The 15,505-nt window shown below is 48.8% G+C and overlaps 1 protein-coding gene across 1 annotated transcript; it reads right to left on the minus strand.

Annotated features, from left to right (window-relative positions):
- Positions 1 to 3,525: 3,525 nt before the first annotated feature.
- Positions 3,526 to 4,205, minus strand: LOC123076878 (Bowman-Birk type trypsin inhibitor TI1). Its single transcript, XM_044499028.1, has 2 exons — positions 4,057 to 4,205; positions 3,526 to 3,961 (listed from the first exon to the last, which is right to left on the minus strand). The coding sequence occupies exons 1-2, from the start codon at positions 4,160 to 4,162 to the stop codon at positions 3,738 to 3,740; spliced, it is 330 nt and encodes a 109-aa protein (XP_044354963.1). The 5' UTR covers positions 4,163 to 4,205; the 3' UTR covers positions 3,526 to 3,737.
- Positions 4,206 to 15,505: the final 11,300 nt, after the last annotated feature.

A 15,505-nucleotide genomic window follows, 5' to 3' on the forward strand; every position in this document is an offset into this window, starting at 1 on the left:
CCACTCCACTCGGTCGTAAGCTTTCATCATATCTAGCTTCACCGCACATGAGTAATTTTTCCCATTCTTCCATCTCCTCATTTTATATACACTCTCAAACGCAACTAGAACATTATCAGTGATGATACGTCGGGGTACGAAAGCACATTGTTCTTCTCCCACAATCACATTCATTCACTCCTTTAGCCTGTTCGTAACCATCTTGGAAGCAATTTTATACGGGACAGGACAAAGAGCGATCGGACGATACTGCGATATTTGTGAGTGATGGAGGTATCATTGAAACCCAAAGGTAGCTCACCACCATGCAAGAAATCTGGTATTGCTGGTACCAAGTCATCTTTAATTGTGTTCCAATGACGTTGGAAAAAACCTACTGTAAAGCCGTCCACACCGGGTGCCTTGGACGGTGCCATTTGGAACAGTGTCGCGCAAACTTCCTCAGGAGTATAAGGTTTGGTAATTGACTCTTTCATATCTGGAGACACCCTCGCTGGAATAAATTGTAACAAATTAGACATATCATTAAAGCCCTGAGATTTGAACAGGTCCTAATAGAACGTTTGAATCTCCTCCTTATCTTCCTCTTCATCATTACATGTGGTACCATCACGATGTCGGAGACTTGAGATACGGTTCACCCTACGTCGTTGGGTAGCTTGCGCCTGAAAATATTTCGTGCTACGATCGCCATCTCGCAACCATGGAACTCGCGACCGCTGTTGCATCCATATTTCCTCAAGTTTCAAAGCCTCTCGCAATTTCTGAACCGTTTTCTTCTCATCTGAAGGACCTCTGCCCACTGACAAAGACCGCAACCTATCAAGTTTTTCTTGGAGCTTTCTAATTGTCTTTGCGAGGCATCTGATGAACAATAAAATGAAAAATTACTAAAAAGAATCAAAAATAATTCTCATATTTTTTCTGGAATCAATGATGCTCAGTTGTGCATGGACCTATTGGAAATTTTGCGGTGTTTGGACATTCGAGGGCCTCTAGTTAAAAACACAAATCTGGTTTTGGAAAAGCTTTTAAAAAGCTAGATTGAGTGAACAAAGCATTGGACGAGTGTCCAGCGAGATGGTTCACTTTCTCACACTTTCCTATTTCCACGTATGGAGTTCCATCAGGCGTCCTTTGTCGGCAGCTCAAGATTTATGAGCCCATCAGTGCCATACGATCATTCATTTTCATATGCCTGTGCCAGTTGAAAAGAGAAACCCATTTCTGAGAGAAAATACATGGCAAAACACAAATAGAACTAGGTATCTTGAAGCATGTTTCCCAGGATTTTTAAGAAGGTTTTTTGTTAAGCATTTTTGCTAAACCTGATTGGAGCCATCTCTTTTTGTAATTTAGTATTAAAATTTTCGAGCATTGCAAAGTGAGGGTTTCACTTGGGAAGGTTTGGAATACAAAAATACATCCTGGTCAAACTATGATTATTTTTAGACTAGACAATATTCATGTGTTCCTGCAAAAAAAAATATTCATGTGATATTAATATCACAGTTTCTAGTGTTTGTTAGATGGGTTAAAATACAAAATACTTGTAATTTTTTATTTTGAAGTGGGATGATAGATAATTGTATAATACTATACACAGAAATGGTTTTAACAATTTTGTGTTTTGGAAACATTTAGGTTTTTCCCAAATTAATTTAACTGTAAATTTTTTTGGGACCAATCCCACCTGGGATAATTAGATGATCTTCTTTGCATTTTATCACAGTTTATTTGGTTGTCAAATTTTTAGTTGAATTGATCTAAGAAGATCCAAGTAAGAAGCAAATCATGCACGCTTTTATTTACTCTGGATTTTATCTTCTTTAATATTAATGATGTCCATATTTGTAAACACATGATGTGACAACAGACCTTCGTGATTGATCTAAGAAGATCCATGTAAGAAGCAATCGTGCATGCTTTTATTTACTATGGATTTTATCTTTTTTAATATTGATGATGTCCATATTTGCAAACACATGATGTGACAACAGACCTTCGTGGCTGGAGAGAGAGAGAGAGAGAGAGAGAGAGAGAGAGAGAGAGAGAGAGAGAGAGAGAGAGAGAGAGAGAGAGAGATGAGAAGGCGAAAATTGAGACATTGGGTTTTAGGAATGAGGTGAGTTTTTTGCCTTTAATGGCACAATTGGGTCTACCACTGATATGCCAAAAACGGAGCCCATCACCGACGGCGGGTCCTTGTCTAGTAGCGGAGCGTGACCAAAGCATAAGAAGGGGCCAACTCTATATAAAAACACATGGTAGGTACAATATGAAACAAGCTACATAAAGACATCAAACAGATATATGGGACAATTAGATGACCATGTCATGACAATATTTCTATCTAGTGTGAAAAACACATATATAGATCTGTCTCATTCACAATATGCATCAGAGGCTGATGGATGTTCAACTACACTATACTACTGAAAAGTTCGCAAGTCTATATTTACTAAGTCTAAGGCATTACTGCACTAACCAGTAACCAACAACGTAGCGCGTGGGTGTCGCTGGCGTGATGGTGTGGGCGTGTGGTTCCAATCAAAGTGACGACGAACTGTGGAGGAGCAGGTCAAGTGCGTCGGGCGTGGGTATTTGGCTTGAGGGCGTCGAAGGCGTGAGGCTCCAACTGAGAAGGGGATTAAGGAGAGGTCAAAAGAACATAGGAAGTCTGGGTCGGCGGTATCGGTCGCTCAAATCTAGTCGGCATACGACAGGTCACCATGGCCATGGAGAATTGGAGACCGAGCGGAGGAGTGGAGGCACGGGGAGTTGGGATTGAAGGTTGGAGGCGGAAGACAGTCCACGATCGTACCTATAGGTGGACTTTATCCATTAATGGGCTGGACTAAACAGGTGACTATGCCTAGTAATTTGGGTTTTTGCGATTTTGGAGGGGGGGGGGGGGGGGGGGGGGGAGAGGGGGCCGCGGCCCACTTTCGCCTCCACTACCCTCTGCCAATGTCCTTGTCTACGAGTTAGTGGTATTAGAGAAAGTATAATAGGGCCACATAGTCGGGTTAGAAGAAATGCCACATTAGATTTTACTTGAAGTAAAGAGAAGAGAGAAAAGACCAGAATAGAATTAACTATGAGTGGGCTATTAGGTTCGCTGTAACATGGTAACTTCATATAGTCGGCCGGTTGGCTAAACTATTAACCTTGCTCTTAGTATTTCTGATGACTTTACAGTACCCGTTTTTTTGGTAACCGCGTAGGCCCGGACGCGTCCGCGGGCAGTGACCGGTCATGTCTCAAATTTACTACTCTGCACCTCCTTAGCAGTGGGTGCTTTTGACTACGTGGAGGCATCCCCGAAGAGAGACGAGAGAGTGATGTGACAGAAATTAACGTACCAGTCCGCGGGTTTTTTTTAATTAAGTTTCTGGATGTTGTTTTCTTTTGGGGCCCATAATATATGCATGTATTCATCTGTATTTTTGTACATCGGCTTTTGTGGACTGTCGTATCTAGAAAAAGAAAATGATGTAAATTACTAGGACCACCCATCCATCGTACGTAGCCCGACCCCACCCGTTTTATTTTTTTGATGAAAGGCCACCCGTTTTTATTACACACAGGCAGCATGCACAGCAAGCAGCTAGGCATGCCGGACCACACACAACATAAGTAGCCATTCATGTAGTAACACACGTCGACGGTGTACGTTCGCATAACCGTAGACGATCCAACCGGTGCGCGTAGAGTAGTATAGTAGTACGTAGAGTTCAGTTACCGCCGGTGCCGGCGCCCGTGCACCTAGGCCCGGGGTCGCCGGTGTAGCGGTCTAGGCAAACACGGCGGGGTGGGTGTACATAACCATTGCAGTCCTCGCAGGTTGGAGCACAGTTGTCGACCACGTCCTGGCAGCTGCACGTCGGCGGGATCGACCTGGTGCAGATGGTCACGTCGCAGCACTTCCACGGCCTGGGCGCCGCCATGGCCACTTGGTCTGCAACTCCTCAACAACGAGCCAAGCAGCGATAAGTTTAAACTGAACTAGAGAGAAGAGAACGGAGCCCACGCGCGTGGCATGGATCACCGTACCTTTATCTTGGCTTGGCAGGAGAATGGCGCCCACGTCGTCGGCGACGAGGAGAGCTGCCCCCAGTGAAAGCATCAGCAGGATGCTAGGAATACTGCTTCTCTTCATCTTCGTCGTTGCTCACAGCTCACTCACTGACTTTGCCTGTGCATTCGGCCCGTATATGTAGCCTCGTGACACCAGTGGATCAGCTAAGCATGGTACGTTACCATTAACGTCTAGCAGTCGTGTTCCACGAGGAGCCAATTGCTGATGTGGGCACGATGGCCACATGGGTACCTGACAATGAGCTGTGCATCAGCGCAAAAAAAAAAAGACAATGAGCTGTGCATGATCAATGACCGCACCTACTGAATCTAATGCACTGTCAGAGATGTCCGGCTCGTCCGACGTGCAGCAGGCACGTAAGGGCATGGCCAATGGGTAGGTTCAGCCTGCTGCCCCGCAGGTCCACGTAGGCTCGGAGTTAGGTTTGGACCAAAAGCTATAGCCTCACACGAGATAGTGTAGCCTGCAGAAGAACCAGCCTCCGTTGAAAGGAAGAAGGGTGAAGCTATGCTGATGTATGCGAGGAGAGAGGTAGAGAGAAATGAAAGGAAACACTATGCATGTAAAGAAAGGTGGATCTGCTATAGAGTGTAGCCTCCGTTGGACAGAAATTTTCAGAAACGGTGGTCTGGTTGCTTTTTGATTAAATTAATAGCTGAGGCAAAATCAGGGTGATGCCCCCATAGTACGTACATGCCCTAAGCGATGACGAAGGGTGCAATTCTCTTTGCCCCCTCTAGATTGTGGTGACGGCACAGCTACTTCCGTTGTTGGTAAACAAGGCAATCCTTTGATTTGATCAAAGGCTGCATCGCCGGCATTATACATCAACTTTAAGGTATATCACTACTATTTTTTTTTTGAATTGTTTGGATTCCTTATCACATATGTCACGTGGTAAGGTACGTACCTACTAGATAATACCTCACATGTTGTTACACAAATTAATTGCAATATATTGATTTAACAATGTCTCAGTCGGGTAAGTTTTTTTTTGAGAGATTTAGTCACATCAAGATTCATACCGCGTGTGCAGGTTTGTGTGCTCTTTGCCAAAGAGAAGCCCACCATGGAGGGATGTGATGGGCTGTTTTTCTTTTTCCTTTGCTTGTTGGTCTGTGTGTGGAACGGCCCGGGTGTGCAGGCCTCTTACATTTTGTTTTCAGGCCTTCTTTTAGGTCCCATCACAATGCGTGTTTCTAGGTTATTGTTGTCCAGTTCTTTGTCTTTTCTTTTCCTTCTTATTCTCGTATTCCTCTTATTTATATGATTCCCAAGGCAAAAAACAAAGCTGTTTTGCAAGAATGCAAGAAATGGTTGGTAAGGATGTGGAGAGGGCATTCGAAGTGTTCCAAACTCATTGAGAAATTAATCATGGACAAAAGACATCAACAAGTAGTACAAAACTTTTACAATTGCGGCAGACGAACTTAACTAGTGACTGTAAGAGCCGGAAATTTGTTGGCCTGGACGAGCTCGCCTGCTCGCTCTATCGGCGTGCGTTGGTTTGTTTCGGGATGGGTGCCGCTTGACGTATGCTTGTGTACATACGGTAGCGCATTTATGTTGTGTACGTGACGGCTGCAGACGTCGTTTGGTGGGATACGCCCGCGACGTTAGTGGTTGGATGACGCCCGTTTATGGCCTGTACCAACATGCACCAAAGTTACAGATGGTAAGTTACGTTGTGTTCCGTTATTCAGCGTGTTGGTCGGCCCACCAGGCCCATATAACCCAGCCCATGTCCGTGCACTGGATCCCCAGATCGAAACTCTAGCCGCACACCAGGCTCCCCAGTGTCTTATCCTAGATCGAAGCAGAGGAACCTTAGCAGTACTTTTCCCCTCAGCATACTTGCCAGCCGAAGCACAGCAACCTAGGCATGAGAAATTCAACAATGGTTGGACTGAATTTGACATATCACTTACAGAGCATCCACATACTATCTCCTGCATGCATTTCGTTCTCTCGACATTAAGCCTGCTCTTGCCATACCTTATCCCAAATCCAACCTCCCAGGAATAGCGATTATAGTAATCATACGCTTCTCCAAGTGAGTCAAAGTTGATCCCTGTTACTGGAACCACTACTGTTTCAGTCTTCTTCTCTGCATATGTTCGCAATGTTTTCTCAAGGGCACTGATTCGGCCTGCACAAGGTGGGCGCTCGACAGGTGCATGTCCCACACGTACTCTGCATTTTGCAGGGGCATGAATTTTCATAAACAGTTTCAGTAAGGTGTAGTCAGAGGCTAAACACATTCTTTTTCTTTGGAATGAAACTGCTACCACTAACTACGTTCTGTAGGAAAAGTTGTACAGGGAACAATCGTAGTTTTCATAACCATGTTGACACATGGATATTAGTATAGGTCCACCCAGGCGCCTCTGGATTTGCTTTGCCCGTTGATTGTTCTGAATTTGGGACAGATAGGGTGATCCCATTGCAGGTGCTATTGACATCTCCTTTTATTGCTGGTGGTACGTCCCCCACATCACCAATGCTGGATTCAGCCGTTGTGCATACTAAAGTTTGAATTGGTTCGCGATCCAGCAATGTAACCTACGCCAGGTAACACAGTAAGAATGTCAAGTTGTCGTCTCTCTGTATCAACAGGTTTTTTTGTTCTGAACTTTTGGAAATGCATTATTCAGAGGAGTATGCATGTAAAACAGGCTGCTATCATGTACAGACAGTGTGTGACACTGAAGATTGGATCACTACTTAATTGATACCTTAAACGGACAGTTTACAATTGGTAGTATATTTCAGAATGCTAAACTCGCGACCAGAAGACTCATATGTATACCTGTTGGCGGTTTCAGTCGCTTGTTCATGTCGGTTATGTGCTGGAAGCTCTGAATTTTGCAGGGAGATTGTCAGCAGCACTCCAGCTACAGGCCTGCAAGAGCAGAGTGGCAAGGGCCAGGAAGGGGTACAAGGCCGGCCCGTTCGCAACCGGAAACCCAACGCCCAAGTAACAGGCCCCGATTGGGTTAGCGGCCCAACCACCAACAGGCAGAAGACTACTTAAGGCGCAGCAAGGGCTCCGCTAGGGTTCATCCAGAGACGGATCAGAACTGGCGGCGGCGGCTCTCTTTCCCTTTCTCCCACTTTCTTCCCCCATTCGGCTCTGAGAGCTTGTAATCCGAACCCAACCTTGTATCTGAGAGAGATTTCCACTAGTAGATGCTATCAATGGGTATCTAGAGCCATTTTTCCACCAAATCCGCCGCAGATCTGGCCCCGATTTTTCGTTCCATCATCGAGACGAGGAGGGAGAAGCAGAAGAGACTTACCATGGACGATGAGGCGAAGAAGTTCATGCGGGAACTCATGGGGGAGTTCTGTACCGACGTCAAGGGGTCGATTGGCGATCTCAGCGCCAAGGTCGACGCCATCCAAGCCTGGAAACCCGAGCTCGAGGCCCGCGTCTCCGACCTGCAGGAGGCGGTGGATGCGCTTCAGAAGGCGGCGCCGACGTACCAGCCCCACGTCGTCATCGACATTCCAGAGGGAGCCGGCAAGGCGGTGGCGAACTCCAAGGCCACCGTACCCATGGCACCATGGAGGCAAGCTTCTGGGCCCGTTGGCCACGGCGATCCACCACAAACCCGGGGGCAGTTCCAAGGAACTACCCCGGGCGCAGGTCAGTTGCAGCGGCCAAACCTTCCCCCACCGTCGTCTCCGTTTCCGTTTACCAGTCCCCTGTTGGGAAGCGGCTCAGCCTCGTCTTCCGTGGGAGGGAGCCATAGCCATGCCTTTCTGGCTATGGCTTTTCCGCAGTTCGATGGGGAGAACCCGCGGCTGTGGAAGGGGTTGTGTGAGCAGTACTTTGCCATGTACGGAGTGGACCGGTCGTTTTGGCTGCCCATGGCTACACTAAATTTTTCCACCACCGCCGCGATTTGGTTGCAGTCCGTCCAGCGCAAGGTCACGGGCCTGGACTGGGAGGGGTTTTGTGAATTCCTATGCAGCAAATTTGGGCGCGATCAGCACCAGCAGTTCATTAGACAGTTTTATCATACTAAGCAAGTGGGTTCGGTAGCAGAGTACATAGAACAATTTGATGCTCTTATGAATCATTTACTATCATATTCAAAGGCAGTTCACCCGTTGTATTCTTGACGAGGTTTGTGGAGGGGCTACGCGACGACATCCGAGCGGTCGTGCTGATTCAGCGGCCGGTGGATCTCGAAGCGGCTGGGTCCTTGGCTCTTCTGCAAGAGGAACTGACCGAGGGTCTTCGGAGGGATCGACCACGTCGCCTTGAGAGCATGCCGCCGCGTATTACCAAGACGACAGCGGTCCTGCCTGCGGCGACTACTCTTCCTCGCGGAGGAGGGCTAGCCGGGGCGGAAGATCGCCGGGCGCTCGAGGCGGCAAGGCCGGCGCAAGATGCCGACAAGGTCGCAGCTCTTCGCGCCTACCGACGGGCGAAGTGGCTGTGATTCACGTGCGGGGAGCGGTGGGGGCGCGATCACCGCTGCCCAGCCGCCGTGCCTCTCCATGTCATAGAAGAGCTGCTGCAAATGCTGGACACCGAGAACAGCACCACACCTGAAGATGACGATCAACAAGATGGGGAAACAGCAAATTGTGCAGCGATTTCCTGTCACGCGCTCGATGGCACAGCGTCGCCAAAAGCGCTGCAGTTGCAGGGATGGATTGGGGAAACCTAGGTGGTTGTGCTCGTCGACTCGGGCAGTTCTTCTTCTTTTATCAAGCAAGACCTGATCCAGGGAGAACTCAAGGCCACACCATTGGCGCGGCGTCTCAGAGTGAAGGTAGCAGATGGGGGTGAGCTGATGTGCACTCATGAAGTGGTTAACTGTGCATGGTGGACTCAAGGTCAGCAATTCTGTAACAATTTGAAGGTGCTACCATTAGGGAGCTATGATATCATCCTTGGCATGGACTGGTAGGAGAGTCACAGCCCGATGCAAGTGGACTGGGTGAAGCGATACATAGAATTCAAGCAACAAGGGCGCACAGTCAGACTACATGGGCTTCCCAACAATGGGCCTCAGTGTGCGCCGATTTCGGCGATGCAGCTCCAAGCTCTTTGTAAGGACAATGCATGCCTCCTAATCATGCAGCTGTATCAATTGGAGCCGACCGAGCAAAAGATGCTGCCACCTCAAGTTAAGGATCTGCTCGACAAGTACAGGGATGTGTTTGCTGAACCCCGGGGCATGCCGCCAGCCCGAGCTTGCGATCACCACATTGCCCTGATGCCAGGGGCACAACCATTATCTGTTAGACCGTACCGGTACCCTCCAGCACTCAAAACGGAAATTGAGAAGCAAGTGGCAGAGCTCCTGAAGCAAGGAATCATCCAGCTGAGTCATAGTCCCTTTTCATCCCCAGTTGTGTTGGTCAGAAAGAAGGATCTTACATGGCGATTGTGTGTGGACTACCGTCGACTTAATGCGATAAATTGCAAGACCAAATATCCCTTACCGGTGATCGACGAGCTCCTTGACGAGTGACTGAATTGGTCGGAGCGTAGACGAGAAAGCAGAGCCCAGGATAGCCGGAGCCTGCTAGTTTTCCAAACTTGATCTTCGTGCGGGCTACCACCAAATCAGGCTGGCCGAAGGAGAGGCACCCATGACGGCATTCCAGACTCATAGTGGGCACTACGAGTACAAAGTCCTGTCTTACGGGCTAGCATATGCACCATACACCTTTTAAGGAGCGATGAATGTAACTCTGTTCCCGGGCCTGCGAGAGTTTGTTCTGGTCTTCTTTGACGATATCTTGGTGTTCAGCAAGACTTGGGCAGATCACTTGAAGCACCTCGAGCAAGTTTTGGAATTACTTCGCAAGGATCAATGGCAAGTGAAGGAGTCCAAGTGCTCCTTGTTGGAAATATGCCCTAGAGGCAATAATAAATGGTTATTATTATATTTCTTTGTTCATGATAATTGTCTATTGTTCATGCTATAATTGTGTTATCCGGAAATCGTAATACATGTGTGAATACATAGACCACAACGTGTCCCTAGTAAGCCTCTAGTTGACTAGCTCGTTGATCAACAGATAGTCATGGTTTCCTGACTATGGACATTGGATGTCATTGATAACGGGATCACATCATTAGGAGAATGATGTGATGGACAAGACCCAATCCTAAGCATAGCTCAAAGATCGTGTAGTTCGTTTGCTAGAGCTTTTCCAATGTCAAGTATCTTTTCCTTAGACCATGAGATCGTGAAACTCCCGGATACCGTAGGAATGCTTTGGGTGTGCCAAACGTCACAACGTAACTGGGTGACTATAAAGGTACACTACGGGTATCTCCGAAAGTGTCTCTTGAGTTGGCACGGATCGAGACTGGGATTTGTCACTCCGTATGACCGAGAGGTATCTCTGGGCCCACTCGGTAATGCATCATCATAATGAGCTCAATGTGACTAAGGAGTTAGCCACGGGATCATGCATTACGGTACGAGTAAAGAGACTTGCCGGTAACGAGATTGAACAAGGTATTGGGATACCGACGATCGAATCTCAGGCAAGTAACATACCGATTGACAAAGGGAATTGTATACGGGATTGATTGAATCCTCGACATCGTGGTTCATCCGATGAGATCATCGTGGAACATGTGGGAGCCAACATGGGTATCCATATCCCGCTGTTGGTTATTGACCGGAGAGGCGTCTCGGTCATGTCTGCATGTCTCCCGAACCCGTAGGGTCTACACACTTAAGGTTCGGTGACGCTAGGGTTGTAGAGATATTAGTATGCGGAAACCCGAAAGTTGTTCGGAGTCCCGGATGAGATCCCGGACGTCACGAGGAGTTCCGGAATGGTCCGGAGGTGAAGAATTATATATAGGAAGTCCAGTTTCGGCCACCGGGAAAGTTTCGGGGGTTATCGGTATTGTACCGGGACCACCGAAAGGGTCCCGGGGGTCCACCGGAAGGGTCCCGGGGGTCCACCGGGTGGGGCCACCTATCCCGGAGGGCCCCATGGCTGAAGTGGGAAGGGAACCAGCCCTTAGTGGGCTGGGGCGCCCCCCCTTGGGCCTCCCCCTGCGCCTAGGGTTGGAAACCCTAGGGGTGGGGGCGCCCCACTTGGCTTGGGGGGGAAGCCACCCCCCTTCCCCCTTGGCCGCCGCCCCCCCCCCCTCATGTAGATGGGTTCCAGGGCCGGCGCCCCCCCCTCCAGGGTCCTATATATAGTGGGGGGGAGGGAGGGCAGCAGGACCACAGCCCCTGGCGCCTCCCTCTCCCCCTGCAACACCTCTCCCTCTCGCAGAAGCTTGGCGAAGCCCTGCCGAGATCCCGCTACATCCACCACCACGCCGTCGTGCTGCTGGATCTCCATCAACCTCTCCTTCCCCCTTGCTGGATCAAGAAGGAGGAGACGTCGCTGCTCCGTACGTGTGTTGAACGCGGAGGTGCCGTCCGTTCGGCACTCGGTCATCGGTGATTTGGATCACGGCGAGTACGACTCCATCAACCCCGTTCATTGGAACGCTTCCGCTCGCGATCTACAAGGGTATGTAGATGCACTCATTTTCCCTCGTTGCTAGTATACTCCATAGATGGATCTTGGTGATGCGTAGGAAATTTTAAAATTCTGCTACGATCCCCAACACTCCTTTGCACAGCAGCAAATCTCGTATCTGGGCTACCGCATTAGTGCTGAGGGTGTGGCGACCGAACAAGATAAAATTGAAGCAGTTCCCTCGTGGCCAACCCCAGTCTCTGTCAAGGTACTGCGAGGATTCCTCGGCCTCGCCGGATACTACCGCAAGTTTGTCCGCCACTTTGGAATGATTTGTTGACCCTTGACCCAGTTGCTCCGCAAGGGGACCGTGTTTATCTGGACAGCCGAAACCCAAGAGGCGTTTGAAACTCTCAAGCAGGCAGTTATCACAGCGCCAGTCCTAGCCCTGCCCAACTTCGAGAAGCCCTTTGTGGTGGAGACGGATGCCTGTGACAAGGGCATTGGGGCAGTGCTGCAGCAGGATGGACACCTGATTGCCTTCCTCAGCAAGGCCTTGGGCCCCAAGTCAGCTGGCCTCTCTACCTATGAAAAAGAGTGCATGGCCATCCTGCATGCGGTAGATCAGTGGCGCTCATACTTACAAGTGGCGGAGTTCGAGATCCGAACGGACCAGAAGAGCCTGATACACATGGAGGAGGAGCGTCTCACCACTGTCTGGCAGCACAAGGCCTTTACTAAGTTGTTGGGTCTTCAGTACAAGATATGTTACAAAAAGGGAGAAGACAACGAAGCAGCAGACGCACTATCCATACGGGCTCACGAAACCTGGGAAGGGGCTGCGGCTCTGACTGAATGTAAGGCATCTTGGCTCGAGGAGCTGCAAAAAGGCTACGCCACCGACCCTCAATGTGAGAAGTTAGTTACCAGTTTGGCAGCCGGAGAGCAGCAAGGATCTTTCTCTCTGCGCAAAGGAGTATTGCACCACAAGGGAAAAGTTTGGCTGGGGCACAACACCGAGCTGCAACACAAAATTATCTCAGCGCTGCACGATTCTGCGACGGGAGGGCACTCGGGATTCCCTGTTACTTTGGCCTGAATCAAGCAGCATTTTTCTTGGCCGGGAATGCGTCGTTCCGTCAGGGAATACGTGCGCACATGTACCATATGCCAGCAGGCGAAGCCGGATAGAGTGAAGTACCCGGGGCTGCTCCAACCAATCCCCATTCCAGGTGAACCATGGGAGATGGCCACCATGGATTTTATTGATGGACTTCCTACATCAGGGCGTCACAGTTGCATCATGGTGGTGGTTGACAAGCTGACCAAGTATGCCCACTTTGTGCCCCTGATTCACCCCTTCACCGCTCAGACAGTGGCACAACAGTTTATGGACCATGTCTACAAGCATCACGGAATGCCAAAGTACATCATATCAGACCGGGATCCTCTTTTCACAAGTAAGTTTTGGCAGCACCTCTTCAAAATCATGGGCAATGAGCTTTTCTTAAGCACAGCAAGACATCCGCAGACGGACGGGCAGACCGAAAGGGTCAACCAGTGCCTCGAGACCTGTAGGAGATATGCCCTAGAGGAAATAATAAATGTTATTGATTATCTCCTTGTTCATAATTATGTTTATGTTCCATGCTATAACTGCTGTGGTTCCCGAGCCCGTATATCCATAAAGGCTCTGGGGAGAACCCATATGCACGTGTGGAATAATAAATGGTAAAATGTATTCCTAGTCGTGCCTCTAAGACTAGCTCAAGTGTTGCATGATGATTATGTTTTCCCAATCATGGGCATGTCTATGCCAAGCAACTTTGAGGGCACAATGTCAGGAAGGACATTTGTGTTGAATCGACCCGAATTGATGTTATGCTATGAGATTCATTCGTCACAAGTTTATTGGTACATAACACAGAGATGGTTAACGTTTGCATGATTCCTTAGACCATGAGAGTATCGAGTTTCTTCATGCTTGCTTCATGAACTTTGGGGTTTGTTAAACGTCATCCGTAAATGGGTGGCTATTACGGCGGCTTACGGGTTCATGGAAAAGTGTGTCAAGTAACTTGATAGCTCAAGATTGGGATTTGCTCCTCCGACGATGGAGAGATATCTCTGGGCCCTCTCGGTGTTACGGTATCCATCATCGTCTGGCCAGACACTTTGTGATTTGATCACGGGGATGCCGGAATACGATAACGAGAAAAGAGAACAATACCGGTAACGAGGTAACTAGCATAGTGGACAAGTTGTTGATCCACGGGAATGCCAACATGTCTCACCTCGGGTATTTGTAACATATCGCGAAGCAACAGGAATAGCACACGGCAACTGGAGGTTCACTCGAATATTTATTCGTGTGGGTATAGGGGTCAATATGGGTGTCCACGGCTCCGATGTTGATCATTGATCGGAAGGGGTTCCGGGTCATGTCTATACTTCACCGAACCTATAGGGTCACACGCTTAAGGGTCATCTATCTGCTGAATACTAGACAGGGAGTCTGAGAGAAAATCACCGAAAAAGTTTCGGACACCGAAAAGTTTCGGACAGCGGAATCGTACCGCAGAGAGAGGTCATCGGATAAGTTTCGATGATACCGAAAAGTTGTTTCGGGATACACCATTAAGTCAAATTGGTTTCGGCACATGCCTGATAATTCTTGGAGGATGCCAGAATCATTCTGGAAGCTTTTTGGAATTTTCTGAGATAAAAACCGGAAATGTTCCGGAGCTGCCGGAGCCACTTCAGATGCGTTTCGCAGATGAAAATCACTAAAACCGGAATTGTTTCGGAACGCGTTGAAAATCATTTTAGTGGGTACTGGAAATGTTCTTAGCCCACATAAATATTTTCAGTTCGATCAGACGCTGAAAAATGTCGTCGTGAATAGTGAAAATCAGCTTTATGGTTACTTTATGGAAAGCCACCTTTTGGGGCTTTGCTCCAAAAGATCTTGGGGATGACATGGATGGATAGGAGCCATTTTTTGGGCCCCTCATGGGGGTGTGGCCGGCCACATGGGGTATCCCCCCTTGGGGACCCTCTTGTTCCTTGGTTTCACTCCTAGGTCCTTGTGGAAGGACTTCATTCATGTGCATTTTGGGTTTTTTGTGAAACTACCCTACCCCCTTGGGATTTCCTATAAATAGAGGTGGAGGGGCAGCCCTCCACACTCATCCCTTGCTCTCATACACATGCCATGCATTATCTGGCTTCTTCTCTCCCTCCCACGAAAAGAGTTTCGTAGAGCCGTAAGGCTGTCTGGGTTCCGGCAGGAACTAGTTCTGGACGGCGAAGCCCTGCCGGATAGATGACACCGTATGTGTGCAACTCTGTAGAGAGATCGTAGTTTCGGTCTTAGTTCGTGAGTGCCTCCCGAAGGGCTGTCCGTGTGACCGTCCGAGTTTCGAAGGTCCTCCCGAAGGGCTGTCCGAGTGACCGTTCGAGTTTCGAAGGTCCTCCCGAAGGGCTGTCCGCGACACCGTCCGGGGGGCTGTTCGACCGCCTCCCGGAGGGCTGTCTGAGGAGCAGATGAGGGTATACATCCTCGCGGTTGGGAGGTTGTAAATCCTAGCTGCGGGGATCTGCACCGCCGATCGTCATCGACTCTACTTCCCGCTGCGCTACGAGTCGGTAACGAAAAAGATCAAACCATGTATGCAGTCTCCATAGTGGTCCTGGGCTGGTGCGTAGGTCGGAAAATTTTTGTTTTCTGTCTCGTTCCCCTTCAGTGGCATCAAGAGCCATGCTATGCGTAGATGCAGGTTTCGATCTAGAATACATGGAGATGTATGGGTATTGCATAATATAATTAGGTAGTAGATGAGATCTATTGCTGAAAATTATTTATGCGGGTGACAGATGAAATCTGTTACCCGAGGTTCTTGTTGCTTCCCTAGAATTTGCGTTTGCTCAATCTCGAGACAG

The sequence above is a fragment of the Triticum aestivum genome, chromosome 3D (genome assembly GCF_018294505.1).
Source record: "Triticum aestivum cultivar Chinese Spring chromosome 3D, IWGSC CS RefSeq v2.1, whole genome shotgun sequence".
Classification (NCBI taxonomy): domain Eukaryota; kingdom Viridiplantae; phylum Streptophyta; class Magnoliopsida; order Poales; family Poaceae; genus Triticum; species Triticum aestivum.

What these genes read in the sequence shown, in the direction of transcription:
- LOC123076878 (XM_044499028.1), bottom strand. Translation starts at nt 4,162, where the DNA reads ATGAAGAGAAGCAGTATTCCTAGCATCCTGCTGATGCTTTCACTGGGG. An exon ending in CCTGCCAAGCCAAGATAAAG is followed by an intron (nt 3,962 to 4,056) that starts GTACGGTGATCC and finishes GAGGAGTTGCAG; the next exon opens with ACCAAGTGGCCATGGCGGCG.